The following is a 21,058-nucleotide window of genomic DNA, read 5'->3' as shown; positions in this document are numbered from 1 at the left end:
AAACCTAAAATGTAATATTTCTAACAGAAAAATTGGATTTAAGAGTTCTAAGACTTACAATAGATGTAGGAGTATATTCATTGCACTTGGCAGGTAGATATAATAGCAGTTGTGAGATTGGCAGATTTATGTTTGTTCACAGATGTAGATATTTGTGCATCCCTGTTATTATTCTACTGAAAGGTAGCAAAATTCATTGCTGATACAAGTAACCAGCCTGACAAGAGAAGATCCTAAAAATGCAGGAAATGCAAAAAGTCCAGAAAGTTAGCAGGCGTGCAGGGGGGAAGCACTGGCAATCAAATTCTAGTTAGACAGAAATCAAAGAACCATTTGAAGACACTTCCTGCCTGTTGAGGGAGGCATTTCAGGACCGGACTGAGTGCATTAAAACTGCTAGAACATTAAGCAATATTGGTTTGTCAAGATCAACAGCTGGATCCCTTCAAAAGCCAGAGGTTTATGGACTTGCATATAGCAAACTAAATTTGACTTCTCATTCGAGATAGAAAACAATATTTCTCTGGAATGCATAATGGGAAATGTTTCGGCACTTGGGAGCCTATAGACATTGAGGATGAGGACTATGGCACTTGCAGTTCTAAGTAGGGAATTCTTGTGACCACTAATTCCTTAGAACTGTGAGGCCGGCTGCACCTGAACGGGTTGGATTCTGCATGCGATAGCCCGCAGCTGAATCCGACCATGTGCCTGGCTGGTGACCCTGCGCACCTGTCATTTTTCTTCTTTTCCTGTACTGCGGATGGTCCACACAGCGAGCCATCGGACATGCACAGAGCAGATTTTCCCACGCCATCGCTAGGCGATTATGTGGAATCTGTGAACTTTCCGCCGTCCGTGCAGAATCTGCACTAAAATAGAGCATGCTGAGATTTTCCCTCCATGTGCAGAAAAATCTCATTTATTTTCCGCTCATGTACTGGAAAAACTACTTTCCCATTGCATGCTATGGGCAGTATTTGCTCCGGATTCTGCAATGCAATTCCGCATGCAGCCAGCCTGAAGCAGCATGCCCATGCATCCCAGAAGCTACCTCTGTAGCCTGCCCAATCAAAGTTACAGCTGCACAGTCATCTCTCTCCCCCTCTTTACACTAATCTCTATGACACATGCATTGAGCAAACAAGACGCTGAATGATCTATGTTGAGCTTCTTGTTATGGGGACATCGATGGAGCTTGTAGGGGTGAAAACCACTTAATTGCAGCAGTGCTAACAACTGAGCCACCACACTTTCTTTTATGCAGAGGAGGTGTAGGAGCAGCTTAAAACACAAATAGAACATAAAAACTCCATACAGACGTTGTCCTTGGTCATCTTTAAACCTAGAACACCAGCACTACAAGACATCAGTGCTAACAAATGAGCCACCACACCTGTTCTTACTTACCAGAGGAGAAGAAACAAGGAGAATAAACACAAAAAGAACATAAAACCCCCATAAAGATGTTGCCCTTCGTCAGATGTAAACCAAGACCTCGGGCACTGCGTAGCAGCAGTGCTAATAACCGAGCCACCACACTTTTTCTTAGTCATATGTTCAGTTCTGACCAAGAACAATGTCTGCATAGACTTTGTATGTTCTTTTTGTGTTTCTCTGCCTCCCCTTCCAGAGAAGAAAAAAGGGAGAACAAGTGTGGTGTCTCAGTTCTTAGCAGTGCTGTAGTTCTAGGTTCAAATCTGACCAAGGCCAACATCTGTATGTGTTTTTTATGGTCTTTCTATGCTTCTTTTGTTGCTCTGCAGAAGAAAGACCAAGTGTGGAGGCTCAGTTGTTAGCACTGTTGCCTTGCAGTGCAGGAGTTCAAGGTTCAAATCTGACCAAGCACAACATCCGTATCGCATTTTAAGTCTCAGTGTTTATGATTCTCCCTCTTCTCTTCCTCTGGAGACAAAAGAGTTAGTGTGGTGGCTCAGTTTTTAGCACTGCCGCCTTGCCATACCAGAGTTCTAGGTTGAAATCTGACTAACATTTGTATCAAGTTTTTCAAAATTCATGCAGATGTTGAACTTGATAAGATTTTAACCTAGGACCCCAGCACTGCAAGGCAATAGTGCTTACCACTATGGCACATTCATTGAAGTGGACACACACAGACACATGACTTAATTCATAATAAACAACACTAGTCCTTATCCACCAGGGTTCTTTATTTAAACCCCTTCACTCCCTAGACCCTCGGGTATACTGGCAGTAAACCCTTCACTATCCAAGAAAGGAATTAGCCCAATCACCTTAATCGGATCTCCATGAATCTTGACGTTAACCCTTTCCCTACCCTCGACCAGGGATGCTGAAACTAACCCCTTCATTGCCACAAACCAAAAAGCTTGCTAGCATTTAGCCCTTCAATGCCCTAAAACACCAGGGATGCAGTCATTACCTCCTTCACTGCCCTAGACCTTGATACTGTATAAAATGCATCTGGGTGCTATGTGGCCCTTTGTGTCTGGTTGTTGTATAGTTAATTAGAGTGCTGTATTTGATGCTGTTGTTTCTCACGAATGGGACGGAATAGTACCCAGGTCTCTAACTGCCCTGCTCACAAGCTACAAAGCTTAGAGATAAAATTGCATGTGAAATGGTTGAGATCAATAATTATTGAGTATAGATCCCTAACTATATTCAGGATATCATATCATCAGTAAAGGGTAAAAGTTTGCAGAATTTTTTAGTTGGAGGGTTGTGAGAGCTGTGCTGGCTTCACTCAATGAACTGGAAATAGCAAGAAGGTACTTTTTCAGTATTGTCATAATATATCTACAGTATGTATCTATGTGAAACAAAGTTGCCTGTCTTCAGCAGAAATCAAGATGAAAGTGTAACAAAATGTCCTAAACAAAGTGCTATCGGGCAGAACAAGCCATGTTACTTTTTATTGCAAAGAACATATTATTTAAGTGCTCCATAATATCAACAGCCTCAGTAGAGTAAACAGAAACCTGTGGCTTAAGAAGTAGCTCAGAAGCAGTAAACCACAATCTAACCACTGGAAGACACACACAATTTATTAATGGCTTGTGAGACAAAACAACCATGAGAGAGTACCATCACTTTCTCTGCAACATTATCTAACTTTTTTCCCTTATACCTCGTACATAAGTGTATATATGCCTCTCCGGTTTATACAATTGAAGTATGCAATAAAAGCAATGGAGGACTGTAGGAGGCTTGTGATCTATTGTAGTGGACTCTTTATTCTTGAGGTTTATGAACAGTAGTGATAAATGTAGGGGCTATATAATGAAGTTGTACTGGTGTAAAGGTTTATTAGAAGAAACGACATCAGTAAATAGAGAAGAGATTTAGGAGAATTTATTTATGTGTTAAATATGAAGCTAACAGTATTTTCATTTGTGCCTCAAAGCCAATTTTTTTTATTGTGTATCTCAGCAAAGTTGAATGATGGCCTGTTTTTTTTTTTGCAGACTGATTTAAAAAAAACCCCAAACAGTACAATTGATATGTTAACTCTAATCTAGTGCACACACGTCAAAAACAAGACGCACGGGCCAAATCCATCCCAACAGCTCATTTTATGTGGCCCTTCATCTGTGAAGCAAACTTAACAGGCATTCTACGACCCCGCCTGCAGCTCTGGTCCGGCAGCTGTAGGCTGGGCAAGTGGAAAGCCTGTAGGGATGCTTCCCAGCTGCATATTAACAATTTCTGTAATAGCTCAGCCATATTCAGCAATTCCAGCAACCTGATTGATTCTGATTCACAATTCCAGCAACCTGATTGGTTGTTATGGCTGAGCTGTTACAGAAATTGTTAATATGCTTCCCGGCTAGAGGCCAAAAGGGAGGTCACTGTTACTACTGGGACTACTATAGGGGTCACTATTACTACTGGGGCCAGTACGGGGGTCACTATTACTACTGGGGTCACTACGAGGGTCACTATTACTACTGTGGTCACTACGGGGGTCATTATTACTACTGGGACCACTACGGGGGTCACTGTTACTACTGGGGCTACTACAGGGTTCACTATTACTACTGCAAGCACTATGGAGTCACTATTAGGGATCGTTCACACAAGTGTAAGCCCATTTCGGTCGTGCAAATATGTGTTTTTCGAATGTTTTTATGTGTGCAAATACACTGCGTATTGGTGCCCGCAAAAAAGAAAGTAGGGAGGTCCATTGAAATTCTGCGCACATACACAGTGAATACACAGGTTTCCTGCATATTCACTATGTATTTTCTCCGACCCACTCCCTTCAATGGACTATTTTGTGTGTAATATGCACCAAAAAAGGTCGTGCTGTGTATTTTTTCACGCGATCGCACATCGCTTGAAAAAATATGCTCATGTGAATTAACCCATTGAAATCGATGGGTTCTATTTACTGTGTATTACGTGTGTAATACGCTGTGCAAATATGCTTGCGTCAATGAGCCTTTACTATATATTCTTACAATTAAAATCAGCCCTTTGAAGGTAGCCATAAGGCTGATGTAGCTCTTTGTGAAAATGAGTTTGATACGCCTGGACTAGTGGTTGGTTATGATTAGAACAATTGCAAATGTGTACAAAACTCCCACATTTCTATTACCCAATATGATAAAGTTATGATGGATTGTAACTTGCACTGGATGAAAGAAATACTCAAAGAATTTTGGGCCTATTTATCAAACTTGTCTAATAGTAAAACTGTCTTTGCTGCCCATGGCAACCAATCACAGCTCAGATTTCATTTTACCCGCACAATGTAAGAAAACAGAAGCTGTTCTGTGATTGGTTGCTACATTTTACTACTGTATATTTTTGATAAGTGAGACCTTTTATCTCATGACTTGTCTCATTTTGAAGTCCTCACTCACTATGTAGCAAAATGATAACTCTGCACCAGCATGCACAAACAGTAGTGTGGTCCAACCCCCTCATCACTTCATGATTTACTACATCATCCCAGACAGATATTTGTTTGTCCTGTTGTTGTCTATCTTGAATAGGGTCACACAGGGTTTATTCGCTTTCAGGGTGTCCGCAGATCCACTCTTTTTAGGGTGATCACCCTGTATGTTGCTGCATTGGGTGATTTAGTTACTAGGGATATTTAAGGACAGGTATCCATTCCCTTCCCAGTTCACTCTCAAGAGAAAACTCCTGCGGACGGCTAACAGGTCCTATAAAAAATTGTATTCAGCCATGTGGATGAGTCTACAGGAGTGGTAAAAGTCTAATTCCATTATTACTACTGAAGCCGTATTGCCATAGGTGAATTTCATATGGCTATTCATCTTTTATATACATGTTTTATGGCGATATGCATGTGATCAATATCTATTTCTTGCATTTGATTATCATCACTTATTGAGGCATCATATATTTTATCTTTGTTCTATTAAAAGTTATGCTTTAAATTTGATTCCCCCACTCCTTCATATAAAGTGCAAATTGTCCAACAATTGAAGCCAGATGACAAGCTGTGTAGACATAGCCAAAAGTTTATAAAAAGTATGCCCGTGCTCAGTGGACTACGGCAGCACTCTTACATATGCAGTATATTTATAAACTTTTTATAAACCTTTGGCTATATCCTATCCAAATACACTGGATCGTGGATAAAGAATCTGCTTATACGCTAACCTGGACACAAGGTGCCGGTGGGATTTCCCTGGCCAAGGTTAACCCATCATGCACCAGGTGAGTAACCTTTCACCTTTATATTCAATTATTGAGCACGATATATGAAACACAAGGCGCAGTCTTACACCTGCTTTTTAACAAGCTGCGTAGACAGGAATTTGCTACCAAAATGCTTGATTCTATGAACACCGACAGTCACTTTCTTAGAAACGTCTTGTTCTCAGACAAGCCCACATTTCATCTGTCAGGATTTGTCATTTGGCATAATGTGCAGATATGGAGAACTGAAAATCCCCACATCCACAGAGAGCATTTCAGACATAGCCGAAAACTGAATGTTTGCTGCGGTGTAATGAAGGACAGGATTATTGACCTGGTTTTTTTTCACAGTGAACGTACAGTAACTTGTCCCCTAAACCTTGGCATGCTGGAACAGTTCTTGTATCCATAAGAAGCCAATCTGCATCCTATCATCATCTTCCAGCTAGATGGGCTCCCCCACATTGCAGTATGGATGTTTGGGGTTCCCTCAACAACACCTTTCCAGATTGCTGGATTGGACATGGTGGACTAATTTGGCCCCATTCCCCACATGTTTTTCTTCCTCTGAGGTTATATGAAGGACCGTGTGGTATGAAGGATTTGTGACTACAGTTAAGGATCTCCCAGATTTGCAAGTCTGCATCTGTGATACAATTGCTACTGTAACAGTGGGCATGCTGAAGAGAATGTGGCAAGTAATTGAGTGCAGGCTGGATACTGTTGGTGCTACCAGTGGGGTACATGTAGAGGTTTATTATTGTGTGTTAAAACAATTTAGAGTTGTTCTTATATTTCCTGCCGTTTATACTTTCAACTCTGAGAACTGATAAAACGTAGGAGGTTTGAACGGACCACCCGGGATTTATACTTCAATATATTTGCAATTATTATTATTTTAAAGCTGTATTCCCGTATCACACTTTCATGGTGTATCCATAAGATATACAGGACTGTGTAAAAGGCTTAGGCAGATGTGTAAAAAATGCTGCAAAGTAAGAATGCGTTTTAAAATAGAAGTGTTAAGTTTTTTTGGTTGATTAACAAATGAAATGACCACCCTTTGCCTTCCACACCACATTAATTCTTCTAGGTATACTTGCACACAGTTTTTGAAACTATGAAGTGAGGTTGTTCCAAATATATTGGAGAACAAACCACAGATCTGGCCAACAATTGAACAACAGCCGAGAATTGGTTCACTTCTTGTTCATTGTATATTTTATGCAGGCATAAAAATCATTGTTTGCCTGTTTGCACATCATTGCATGTAAAGATTGATCATTTAGACGTTCACATTCACTAGTACAGTGAATGTGAAGGACTGAACGATTTGCGAGCAAACAATGTATCTGCCTGTATAAACAGACTGCACAGCAAACTTGCTCATTGCTCGCTTGTGCAAATAATAAATCACTACGTGTAAAAGCACCCTTAAAGGGTTCTGTCATTAAAAAAAAAATTCTATACTTACCTATTCCTCCTCAGGGCTTAGTCACACGGGCGCATCCGGGCGCCGATGCGCCCGTCTTCCTGCAGGATAAGACGGCTCCACTGCAGGTACGGACAATTCTCCGCACCACCGTTTTTTTTCTATACATGTGAGCAGGATTTGCTTCGTGCGACTTTGAAGCACCACGTGCGAGGATTTTTGGTAGTAGGAGGCTGGAAATATAAGCCCTACCCCGAAAATAAGCTGCAGAGAAAAAACCACATACATCACCTAAGAAGCACTGTCCGGTTCCGCTGCATTTTCTAACCTGGTCCCAGGCACTGGTCTTCAGGCATGTCTCCAGGTTGAGGATTGGAAAATCCCCACCTTCAGGAAGCGCTGGCTCTCATTGGCTGAGTCGTGGCCCTCAGCCATTCAGAGGCAGCGCTTCCTGAAGGCAGGGATTCTCCAATCCCCGGCCAGAAGACATGCCTGAAGACCAGTGCTGGGGACCGTGAAGAAGATGCAGTGCTTCTTAGGTAATGTATGTGGGTTTTTTTTGCTTTTTTTCTGCAGCTGGGGCTTAGTTTAGGGCTTGACAGTAGGATTTTGTTGTCTGTGTGAAACAGGCCTTAATCCCATTCACTTTAACAGTAAAACATTTCTGTTGCTGCTGCAGAAAATCTGCAGTACTTCCACCATATGTGAACGCACCCTAACATAGTTTTCTTAGTTTTATTTTTTTTTAAAAGGGAACCTGTCATGTTCCCAAAGTACCGTAAATTAAGTTATAGTGCTGTTAGGGAACGTAACAGGGAACCGGGTGTTGCATTTTTTATACTCACCCACTCCCGTCTTCCAATGGGGTACTCCCTATGAAGTTGCAGCACAAAAATCTTACTTTTTATAGTCTCATGCACTTGCTCCTACCTAACAGCACCATAACTTAGTTTATGGTGCTGTAGGGATGTGACAGGTTCCCTTTAAGGAACACTTATTAGGTAAATTATAGGGTACAGGAGCAAACAGATGCATACAAAATCAAGTAAAAGCAAGTGGATACAAACTTGTCATAAAGTCAAGAGAACTTATTCAAGACATTTGTACACAACTCCAAAGTGCAACCACCTTTCCCGATTTTATAGAAATTAAAGAGAAAGCAATGAATCCCAACAGGTTACTCAAGAAAAGGATAATAAGAACAAAAAGAATAAGGCCCATTGTCCACGTGCGGATTTGATTTGCAGAACCCACGTGGGGGCAGCCATGGGAGATCAGCAAATCAAGCCACCCATAGGGAGACACGGGTGCCTGAGAAGCAGCTAAAAAATGCGGATGTGATATTTTTTCCCGGCGTGCGGATCGTACGTGTGGGAAGAAATCGTAGCATGCTCCATTTTCTTGCAGATCCCGTAGGGACGGCTTCCATTGAAGTCAATGACGTCTGATTTGCGGAGCACCAAAGCCTTCACTGTGGACTTGCCGGGGATCCGCAGGAAAGCAGGAGATTCAAAAACGAAAAAAGGCACTGCACATCCACCGTGCTGAAGAAAGAAGATCCAGCTGGCACGGAGGGGATCCGCGCTGGAACCGGAGAGGTAAGAAAATGTCTTTTTACGTCCATGGCCGCGGGCACGCATGGATTCCACTGTTGGATTCAGCAGTGAAATCCATGTGCAAGTGGACATTAGGCCTAAGAGAAGCAAAACCACAGACACAGCGCAACTGTTAGAGTAAGGAGCAGAAGCTCCGTAAAGTGGGAAGCATCGGAATATCTGTACAAAATTAGTAAATAAAATACACCTAGTACATTAAAAGGACAATCCACCCACCGGCAACATATGTTATCACATTTAGCAGGACAGCTGTGGGCTATATACCTATACATGGGTACCACACTGTTTACGTCATGTATCCAAGCATTTCTTGTAGGTTTCTTAAGGTGTTTCCAATTAAGCAAAATGTCCTTTTTCCACAAAAAGCAATAGTAACTTATAGAGTGTGGGACGCTACATCCAAAATACTCAGCGCTCCTAAATGAGACTCCAAGAACGTGACACCAGTACTCCCGCAGGACATTGCACTCCCAGAACAAACACATGACCCTACTCCCTCCCATAGAATTTCTTACTGTTTCTTACTGCAGATTATTAACAGAAGCGGTTTATAGGTGATTAATAGTTGGAGTTCGTAGGCCTCGAAGATATTGCATGTCAAAAGTTTTTAAGGCAGCACTGTTTAAATAAAAACCTTTGTCCCACGTCCAAAATCCTTTGGTGGCACTTTGGCATTATGTTGGCAATACTAATTAAGAGCTGCTGATCTATCATTTGCATATCTGATGGTCTTCAAGAGTACACAGCAATCCCTGAGGGCAAAAACAGGAGTGTGCTTTTCTCCCCTTTTATGGCCGTGAAAATCAATCGTTAAGTGGCTTTCTTTTCACTATTAGGATTTCTTGGTCGGCCAGAAAGTATAGAACATGCCCTATCTTCCCTGCACGTAGTGAATACATTGTGCGGGGAAGATCGGGCAGCACCCATCTTCCCTTTCTGGCACAGAGTTTGAACAGCCGGCGAGGGATAAGAAATCTCCCTCATTCTGGCGCAGCTACGCTCCGCAGGACTTTGCATGCTAGCTTAAAGGGGTTGTCCCGCGCCGAAACGTTTTTTTTTTTTTTTCAATAGCCCCCCCGTTCGGCGCGAGACAAACCCAATGCAGGCATAAAAAATACAAACCGTCCAGTACTTACCCGAATCCCCGCGCTCCGGCGACTTCTGACTTACCTTGTGAAGATGGCCGCCGGGATCTTCACCCTCGGTGGACCGCAGGTCTTCTGTGCGGTCCATTGCCGATTCCAGCCTCCTGATTGGCTGGAATCGGCACACGTGACGGGGCGGAGCTACGAGGAGCCGCTCTCCGGCACGAGCGGCCCCATTCAGAAGGGAGAAGACCGGACTGCGCAAGCGCGTCTAATCGGGCGATTAGACGCTGAAGATTAGACGGCACCATGGAGACGGGGACGCTAGCAACGGAACAGGTAAGTGAATAACTTCTGTATGGCTCATAATTAATGCACAATGTACATTACAAAGTGCATTAATATGGCCATACAGAAGTGTATACCCCCACTTTGTTTCGCGGGACAACCCCTTTAAGGCTTTATGTTATCTTAGAGATGTCCTTAACCATCACTGTCTAGGATATTATTTTCTGCTACTTATATTTTAATGGAAGAACAAATTTGAAAAAAATTAGCTGTTTTTCCATAGCTTACGAATTCTGAAACCGAAAAAGATGTAAAACCATGTGCAAGTTGACCATAAGCCTGTCCTTGTTCACGTAAATGATTAATCATACTGCTCATCTTAACCAAACACATTGACATTTCATTTCTAAGAGCACTGAGGTTTCAGAGATCTTTGATCTCATACCTCAGACAAGTCATTTGAGCGAACAGAGATAGAAGCTCTAACATGCTAAAACATAGTTTAACACTTTACGTTTTCTAAAGAAATATTTTGAGTGAAAGAAAAGAGGGGGAAAAAAAGCTGTGGTTTCATACACTTGTGTTATGACTAACCTGGGGAAAATGGTGAGATAGTCTTCAGAATTCTACACTTCTTTGCCTGTTTTTTTTACCTTTGCGGCTGGCTGATTAAGCAGACTTCGTATAAATCAGCAGATAATGTTTAAATAAGGGAGAACTTCTCGCACACTCATCTGCCAGATTAAATTTTACAGAAACCACCTACAGAATCTTCCATGGCCAAAAAAATGAAACAGAATTGCAGCATAATTTTAGGCCAACGTTAGTATTTCTATTGCTGAACAGTTCATTTTTTTTTTGTTTTTTTAGCTTAGATCATATATTTTTTACAATTATTTTCCTCGAAAATGTTCCCATTTGTATTACAGATCTAGTCTTTAGCACCTCAACACTGTAGACATTTTTCACTGTCATTTTCTCATCTCCGCCTTCCAAGAGCCATAAGATTTTATTTTTCCTTCTTTTTTGCAGGTTGTTGCATTCTTTAATAGAACATGTAATGGTCCATATAATGTATTGGCAAGCTTCTAAAACATGGTGTCAAATGAAAGAAAAATTGGTGCGAAATATCATAGTAAGATATAAATACAGATAACACCCACTATAATACCAACCTGTAGAATAAGAACTAAACACAAATCACCATTGAATACAGCTTTCCAATATTCAAAACATATTTACCTTATACTCTACAATGGATACAGATATTTCTTAGAGTAACTGTAAGAACTGTATCAGAGATCCAACAGATGCAAATAAGGAAGATGGAACAATACCACTACAGTGCCACCTATTGGATGGCCGCATTCCTGCAAATCCTCACTCACCTTCTAGGTGCCCTCCTTAAGAAGTGAAGATACCCCTCCCGATTCACGTCACAGACCTCTCACTAGCCAAGCCAGAATCCAACTGCACACTGATGAGGGGAAAAAACCCCAAAACAGCTGTCTATGTATGGATTCTGGCTTGGTTTTCAATTCCCAATCATTATTTCAAAGACTTTCAAAGGGTCGGACATTGGTTTACAGGAATGCTGCCATCCAATAGGTGGCGCTGCAGAGGTATTGTTGCATCTTCCTTATTTGCATATATTTCCCAGAGGAGCATGAATGGCCTTATAAGTCTCCTCACTCACCTTCTAGGTGCTCTCCTTAAAGAGTGATTATACCCCTCCTGACAGAGATCCAACAGGTAATATATACGCTGCTGGTTTCCATTTCTCCTTTAACTTGAACGTCAGTCAAAGGAGAAATGGGAAATGGTATCAGAGAATTTAATTCTTGCTGGATCATAGTTACTCTAAGAAATATCTGTATTCATAAGGTATAAGGTAAATTGTATTGAAGATTGGAAAGCTGTATTCAATGGTGATTTTTTTTCTGTCCATCATGTTTTACTAGTCAGCAAGAATGTCTACCATATAAATGTTGTAAATGCAGTAAAACTTGATGATGTAGAATTCCTAATGCAAAAATATTAATTTCCATGATTATGGGGGAAAAAAACAAACCATTCTTTTCTGAAGTTTGACAATCCTTGCACAATGTTGTAAATCAAGCCAAATTACTTCCATATGCATAAAGCATCCAGTAACACAGAAAATTGTATCATCTGCAGTCGCTGAATGTGGTTAGGTGTAAACAATGGATCTTTCTTTTCATTATCGTTGCCATGGTTATAATATGGAATATATATATATATATTAAAAAAATGTGTGTGTATATATATATATATATATATATATATATATATATATATATATATATATATATATATATATATATATATATATATATATATATATATATAAATGTGTCTTCCATGGCAATGAGAATGCAAAAAAATTGAAAATATGGAATCTATAGAAAGTTCTGGCTCCATTCAGAGAACCGTAAAATGAAGTGAAAGGGTTGCTTGTCTTTTATCTCACTTAGAACCTGTCTGTTGCCAAAATGACCTGCGATTGCATTTGGGATTCAAGCCATGTCACATGATATCTCTCAACTAATTAAGCCAAGAGGTATAGGGGGCACACTTAAATGGTGTCTCAAATTCACCCATTGAAGCACAATACCATGAATATGTTATTGATGCACTGAATACAATGAGACATTTACTTTGAAAATGTAAAGAGATGAGAGAATAAAGGGTTCAGTTGCAACGATAGGATCCTTTATTTTACATACTTACTAGGAAAAGCACAGAGCTGCTGCATATTGCACTCCTAATCAGAGCAGTCGTGAGAATATGGGAAGTGATGCCCATTGCATTGTTAACTGTGGAACTTTCTTGGGTAATAAGTAAAGGTTAGAATTTCTTATTTCTCATGAATTTAAAGCTTCCATCATACATGTAAATGCTAGGATGGGTCACATTTATGATCACAAATTATCCTTATTACAGAATGACTTGTTTTATACACCTAGGGGAAGATTTACTAATATGGTCTTAAAATTTGACAGCTTAGAAGAAGTAGACTAGGTGCTCCAAATTTAACACACTGCCTTACACCATATCATATATTTGCTGTATCTTTAGATACTTTTGTCCAATGTTCTACCACCTCTTGGGTACTTACAATTCTGCAAGCCATACCACCTTTCAAATAGTAATGCTAATAATAACTATAAATCTACCACAAGACTCGTACACCAGATTTGTGGCACTAACTTAGCCAGAATTCTGGTGCCTTCAGCCTTGTAAATCTTACACCCATGTTCATACGGCAAGAAATAAGATAAAATATTCGTATGTTTATCTGAATTCAAGTATTATTTCACATATTCCAAAGAATATAGTAGTACTTACTGTTCGAATTCCTTTGTAACTATCTCTTACAGAAGTATTTATGTCCTTACCTCTGCCAGATGCAAACCTCATCAGTGAAGGCAATGTCAGACCAAGAAATGCTAGGTATAAATCCATTAGAGGATGAAAAATAGAGGCAAGTGAATGAACAACAAAGTAAAATTGCTAGGGGTGATCTAACCCACAATCTGTGTGACAACAAAGTCATAATATGCCGGTACAGAGCAAGTCCTTTTAACCAGGAAATTGTAGAGGAAGTGGTTGATCAGTATGTGTATATTCCAGAAAGACGTATCTTCATTAAAATGACTAAGGGACTTACTCATTGTGTGCTTTAAGTCTTTGAAATATTAGGTTGGCTCAATCTAAAAAATACAAGTAACTGCCATTAACTTTGCAACTTTTATATGACTACTCCTATAACTTTCAACTTCTTGTTATAAAAGTGTAGAGAGGTAAGCTAGACTTAGCTTTTTCTGTATCTTCCTTATTCTATCATGGAGAATGATTAGGAAATACTACTAAGTGATAACAATACATTTTTTTAAAGGATTAAAAGATTTATGCCACAAAAGCAAGTTATCTGCTATTCATAGAACAGGGGATAGCTTGCTGATGGATGAGGGTATCATTGCTGGGACCCCCAAACGATCCTGAGAATATGACTCCACCAGCGCGTCCTGAAGTGAAGGTAGCAACAGTCACCCATGCACTGCTGCTCCATTCATTTCGGTGGGATTGCCAGAGAACTTTGCTATCTTCAGTAGTCCCACTTAAATGAATGGAGTGGCAATGTACATGCCCTCACTTCAGGACTACTATTACTAAACTGACTGAATAATATTATCATAGTGTATTTAAATAAAAAACATACTATTCAAAGAGCAATATTACCAATAATATCACCATTCAAGGTCCAAATATTATTACCGCACTATGACCACTACGAAGTAACTGAACAATATTACCATACTAATACTGAATAAAATTCAATATTTCCAATATTCCCACAGCACAATGACAGTATAGTGGTAGATACCAGTTTTACACAGGTGCACTACAGACCATATAAGTGATCACAGAGCAGTTATCTCCAGTGATCACAGATGATGTCCTCTCTGACTGGTGTCAATCATTTTACCATATTTTCCTTTTAGCCCAGACCGCCATAATGACTTCTTAGAGCTATGACTTTTGTCTTCAGATTTTTGAATCCTTGCTTTTCCAGTACATTACTTTTCTCTTGACAGTAATTAAGCTCCTGAGTTCCCTAGAAAAAAGTAATAGTGACCCTTTGTGTTTACACACTTAACAGTTGTGCTTGCTACTCAATACTGGTGCCCCCTTAGTGCCCACAACTTAGTAATAGTGCCTCCAGTTAGTTATAGTGCCCCTATAGTACTCCAATATTCAGTACTGGTGTCCACAGTTAATTATGGTATCCTTTTAGTACCCCAATACTCAGGAATAGTGCCCATTGTTAGTGCCCTCAAAAATAATGCTCCCTCCAACCACCATCCCACATTTATTAATCGAGTCTGCACAATTTTGTAGTGCAAGAATAAAAAAAATATATTACTTACCTAGTGCCATTCCCACACTGAACGAACCTTAGCCTCCTCAAAAGTTCTGCCTGAGACACTGGAAGGCCTTTGCACAGGCCGATGTGAATGAATGATGTTATCGTGCCGACCTGTCCCGGAGACCCGTCCTGGTTTCTCATAGGCTGCTGTCCTGAAGATTGCTTCTGGCTGACACAGACTGCTACAACAACATCTTCAAAATATTACTTGTTCTAGCGTAGCACTGGCTAGATGAGCTACCTCCTGCAATTAAAGATTTTCGTAACAGAGTTAACAAACTTTTGTTGGGGTAAAAACGTATATATATGAAACGCAATACGGGGAAGAATTTCATCACGATGTGGCAAAAATGGTTTAACACCCCAGGACTGGCTCCGCTTAATCTGATCAGTATGATGCTACTGGGTAGCTAGTACCCCAGGTATATCCTTTTGTCTTGGAGTATGTCTGTAGAAGATACACATGGCTTGAGATGATAATATTGGTGTATGAACCCAGTTACTTATTGGTCCTCACTGATTTTTAATATATGTTGAATGTCCTTTATAATTGCCTAAATGTTAAGCTTAATAAGACCATATGTTCATGGTGTACACTGTTCATAGCGCTGTGGAATGTCCTAAACACAACTCATGAAACCTCGGATTATACCGTCGTATTGAATGACATGGTGAATTCTGGACAATATCCTCAGTAATGGACTTCCACCACATATCAGACTCTTACTATGAAAGGGAGGGAATTCCGTTTTTTAAATTCTTTTTGTTTCTAGGATGTGGGAATTTGTGTGTTTTGAAAAAAATAGAAAATGTTCAATAAAGGCTCCCACACACTTGCGTTTGTGCTTTTTAATAACGCGATTGTCAATGGGACTTTCTAATGTTAAAAACGCAACGCAACGCAATTTGCATTTTTGGTGCATTGGGTTGTGTTGCGTTTTTAACATAAGAAAGTCCCATTGACAATCGCGTTAACAAAAAACGCAAACGCAAGTGTGTGGGAGCCCTAAAAACTACTTGATTAAAAAAAAATATATATATATTACTTGTTCTAAAGTAGTGTAGAGTTTATTGAAATATTTTTTGCTGCTTGCTTTTCCAGCATGCTTTCCACTGATTTCCCACCCTAAACACAAACTTCCTGTAATAACCTAATTTTTTCCCTTAAATCCTATACCTTGATCCTTGCAAGAAAGGCAAAGAATCTCAGCAGCACACCTTCAGCCACACAGGCTTACAAATAGGGAGAAAAAAGGTTGAATACAGCGTCAAGCCAATAGATGCACGCTCACCATGGGATCCGGACTTCAGAGGTCCCAGTCAGGCACAGAGAAAATATTTGAGGAAAGCAGCATCAATAGAAGCTATTTCACAAGAACATCCTGGATTCTTCAGGGAATCTAAATCCAAATTTCCATCTTTATTGAGTAAAAAACTCCATTAGCACCAACAAAAACTTGCAATGTTTCGTCCTACGCAGAGGATTTTGTCAAGCATATTCACATAGAGACAAAGACAAGCATATAAATGAACCCCCACCAATCACAAAGGACCCAAAAGACAATCCCCCACAGGGGTATGACCAGGATTGGTCAGAAAGATGGAGGTTCCCACCGCATCAGGTGTAACAAATTGGGATAAACAGAGGCCACAATTACCTTAATGTAAAGTACCTAATGTAATCCAGGAGCGCTACATCACATCCGGTAATGTTGTATCCGGTAGTTAAACGGATCCGCTGAGTGTCGGCGCTAGAGAACTCAAAACATCCTGTAAACCCCGAATGTGATGTAGCGCTCCTGGATAACATTAGGTACTTTAGATTAAGGTAATTGTGGCATATGATGAACTTAAGCACACATTAAGAAAAGAAGTTATACAAACAGTTTTAACAAATCCTCCATCAATATCTGGCTCCAAAATTCTCCTGAAACAAAAAAATCTCTTTAAATTCTACAAATGTCACTACAGGAGTTGCTGTTTTGTTGACAGGCAGTATGGATACTGTATCCATAACTACAATCTCTGCCACTTACAATGTACCAAACTTCAAGAACAAGGGCAACAAGTGCGTTATTTTATTTGTTGCCATCCACTCGACCAATATCCTGGCCGTTCACTGCAGAGATACCACTTAACATACTGGTTGTTCTTACAGACGAAAACATTTGAAAAGCTGTAAAGTCCAAACCACATCAAGTCTGTAAGATGTAGATAAAACTACTCAGAAAGCAACAGTATCTTCCGTAGACATGAATAAGGTGGGAGGGTCTACAAGAACCGACAACCACACGTTTATTTTGCTGATGAATACACTTTATTGCACGTTCTCTCTAAAATAGAAGGCTTATAAATTTTTAGTACTTCAGTAGGCCAAATTTTAGCTTGCAGGACTAAAGGCCACTTTCACTTTATGCCTACTTCTCATAGAGGGATGCAATCACAATTGGAGACACTTACCAGTCACTCATAGGCTAATGCTGCTGAGGCTCTTTGTAGACACAGGGATACTTAGTTTCTTGTAGCCACTGCATATCTGTGCAATGTCCTCATTTCCAATGTGCTGTTTCTCCCTTGTGGTGGCTCTGTTCCTCAGGGTATACTCATAGCCTGCTTTGGGATTTCCCACCTAGCCTACTTTGGGATTTCATCAGTTGACCAACACCGAACACCATCTGGTAACCAAAGGCCTAATCTGTTCTTATTTGCCATCACAGCAGCTCACCCAACTGTCACTAATGGCTCTCTCTAGATCTCCAGTCAGAGGTTGGCACAGATCTCCGACTGGGCTGCAGGGTTCTAATTAATGCCTGCTACTACCGGGTTTCTCCGAAAATAAGACGTACCCATAAAATAAGCCCTACACAGTTTTTGGAGGGTTGGGGGGCTTGAAATATAAGCCCTCCCCCAAAAATAAGCCCTAGTTACACTACATGAAAAACAAAAAGAAAGCAATACATTACCCAGCAGGAACCGTTCGTGGTTGGTTCATCGAGCACTGCAGTGATTGGCTGAGCTACGATGCTCGAGAACCAATCAGAGCAATTGCTTGCTGGAGGTAGGGTTTACGAACCCCGTTACCAGCAAGCGATCTTCTGTCGGCGACTGAGAACTTTAAGGAAGCCAGCCGGAACTGTAGAGACCAGCGGGAGGGACCCGGACAGTGCCTGCTAGGTAAGTATGATGAGACATCCCCCGGAAATAAGACCTCATGCTCTTTTAGGGCAAAAATTAATATAAGACCGAATCTTATTTTTGGGGAAACACGGTAGCTGATGATTTACAGCAGCAAAGTATTTAAAGAGGTGTCACCACTTAACACATTGGTTCTGCAAGAAAGCCAACCATGTGTTTTGACAAATTTATTGAACAACCAACCTAATATCGGAAGAAATATAGCCATTACCAAATCAACCCTTAAAAAGGAGTTTGGTGCAAACGCCACAAGCATATTTTAACCCACATATGTAAAAGACATAGGTAAAACATGTGTAGGTTGCTTGCACCACCCAAAGATCATTCAAAAAACTGCTCCCAAAAATTTTTCTTCACAGATAAATGTAGCTGGAATGACGGCCAATAATTATAACAATCCTCAGCAATTAAAATCAAAGAAGTGACTTATTAGAACTGACGGCTGATAAGAATGAAATAGCAGTACAGCCTTATCCATCCTTGACTGGAAAAAAATTGACAAAAGAAACTTTAAAAACTTCCCTATTTATTCAGTATTAAGTATGAGGTCTATGCTCAGAAATACACACACTTACACACCTTGGCATGCTATCAATGAGGTTATTAATGGTCATCTGAGAAATGTTCTGCCATGTTGAATGCACATGGGGATGCAAATCATCAAGAAGTGTTGCTAGGGGCTCCCTGTGCAGTTGCTGACGAATGACCTCCCATATATGCTCAATGGGAAGCAAGTCCATAGCACACAAGCTGCTCACAGCTGCACGATCAACATGCGGCCTATCATTGTCATGTTGAAAAATGGCTCCTGGAGAAAAGACCTCATACTGACTCCATGAACAAATCAATAATAAAGCTGTTAGTGTACCTGGAATGAAAACTAGAGGGGTCTGGCTACAGTACATTATGCCAACCTTCACCAAAATCCTGGGAGTAGGCGCGGTGTGACGTTCCACCCCGAAGGCCCCTTCAGGGTATTTCCCACGTGATCTCCAGGGCAATCTCTGGCTATCATTGCATCTGAGACAAAAGTGGAGCTCTGAAGAAGATGGACCTTCATACCAGCCTTGATTGCCATCTTGCTCTGCACCACGATAGCCTGTGAGAGCTGTGTCATGAGCTCAGTAGAACATCTGGCTTGCACATGTCTTCAGATGGTTTGTGTAGACACTAGTCAACGCCCTAGGTTTGGGATATGACGTTCAATTTCACACGCAGCACAGAATGGATTACTATGTGCCATTATTCCAATCTGAGGATCCATCCATACGGAGACTCGGCTTTGTGCACCTCTTGTTTCATGTGAGATTGTTCTTGTTCTCCCAAACATTGGGACATGCAACGTTGAACATTGCTGACTAGAGATGAGCGAACGTACTCGTTCGAGCTTGATACTCGTTCGAGTATTAGCGTGTTCGAGATGCTCGTTACTCGAGACGAGTACCACGCGATGTTCGAGTTACTTTCACTTTCATCTCTGAGACGTTAGCGCGTTTTTCTGGCCAATAGAAAGACAGGGAAGGCATAACAACCTCCCCCTGCGACGTTCAAGCCCTATACCACCCCCCTGCAGTGAGTGGCTGGCGAGATCAGGTGTCACCCGAGTATAAAAATCGGCCCCTCCCGCGGCTCGGCACAGATTTATTCTGACATAGAGGAGGGAAAGTGCTGTTGGTGCCGGAGCTGCTATAGGGAGAGTGTTAGGAGTATTTTAGGCTTCAAGAACCCCAACGGTCCTTCTTAGGGCCACATCTAACCGTGTGCAGTAGTGTGGAGGCTGCTTTTTGCAGTGTTGCACATTTTTTTTTTTTTGTATATCGGCCGTGCAGAGCATTGCGCCCTGCAGTAATTATACATACTCCAGGGCCAGTAGTGGTGGTGAGGCAGGGACAGAAGACATATATTTATTGAATATAGGCAGTGGGCCTTTCCAAAAACATTTGGGAAAAAAAATCTATTTGGGCTGCCTGTGAGTGTCCTCAGTGTACTGGGTCTGTGCTGGGTGTAGTTGTCCTCCTAATTCATACGCAGCCAGCTAAGTGTTACAGCAGGCTTGCGCAAAATTATTTCCTGGCTCAGTGTTGGCTGTTACATCACCGCTGTATTCCTGTCCACAGTGCAACAGTCTGCAGTTATTTTACATACTCCAGGGCCAGTAGCGGTAAGGCAGGGACAGAAGACATATATTTATTGAATATAGGCAGTGGGCCTTTCCAAAAACATTTGGGAAAAAAAATCTATTTGGGCTGCCTGTGACTGTCCTCAGTGTACTGGGTCTGTGCTGGGGGTAGTTGTCCTCCTAATTCATACGCAGCCAGCTAAGTGTTACAGCAGGCTTGCACAAAATTATTTCCTGGCTCTGTGTTGGCTGTTACATCACCGCTGTATTCCTGTCCACAGTGCAACAGTCTGCAGTTATTTTACATACTCCAGGGCCAGTAGTGGTGGTGAGGCAGGGACAGAAGACATATATTTATTGAATATAGGCAGTGGGCCTTTCCAAAAACATTTGGGAAAAAAAATCTATTTGGGCTGCCTGTGACTGTCCTCAGTGTACTGGGTCTGTGCTGGGGGTAGTTGTCCTCCTAATTCATACGCAGCCAGCTAAGTGTTACATCAGGCTTGCGCAAAATTATTTCCTGGCTCTGTGTTGGCTGTTACATCACCGCTGTATTCCTGTCCACAGTGCAACAGTCTGCAGTTATTTTACATACTCCAGGGCCAGTAGTGGTGACGCAGAGAGAGAAGACATATACAGTGTATATAGGCAGTGGGCCTTTCCAAAAACATTTGGGAAAAAAATCTATTTGGGCTGCCTGTGACTGTCCTCAGT

General features: G+C 41.1%; 1 protein-coding gene across 2 annotated transcripts in view; it reads right to left on the bottom strand.

Annotated features, from left to right (window-relative positions):
• LOC136610705 (uncharacterized) overlaps positions 1–13,638 on the bottom strand; it is a 33,388-nt gene extending 19,750 nt beyond the window's left edge. For both annotated transcript variants that reach the window (XM_066589913.1, XM_066589914.1), the window contains exon 1: positions 13,499–13,638. In XM_066589913.1, the coding sequence (XP_066446010.1) occupies positions 13,499–13,565 (67 nt within the window). In that variant the 5' untranslated portion in view covers positions 13,566–13,638. The remainder of the gene's footprint in view (positions 1–13,498) is intronic.
• Between the last annotated feature and the right edge of the window lie 7,420 nt (positions 13,639–21,058).

The sequence above is a fragment of the Eleutherodactylus coqui genome, chromosome 2 (genome assembly GCF_035609145.1).
Source record: "Eleutherodactylus coqui strain aEleCoq1 chromosome 2, aEleCoq1.hap1, whole genome shotgun sequence".
In the NCBI taxonomy this organism is placed as follows: domain Eukaryota; kingdom Metazoa; phylum Chordata; class Amphibia; order Anura; family Eleutherodactylidae; genus Eleutherodactylus; species Eleutherodactylus coqui.
This window is presented reverse-complemented; position numbering and strand designations above follow the sequence as displayed.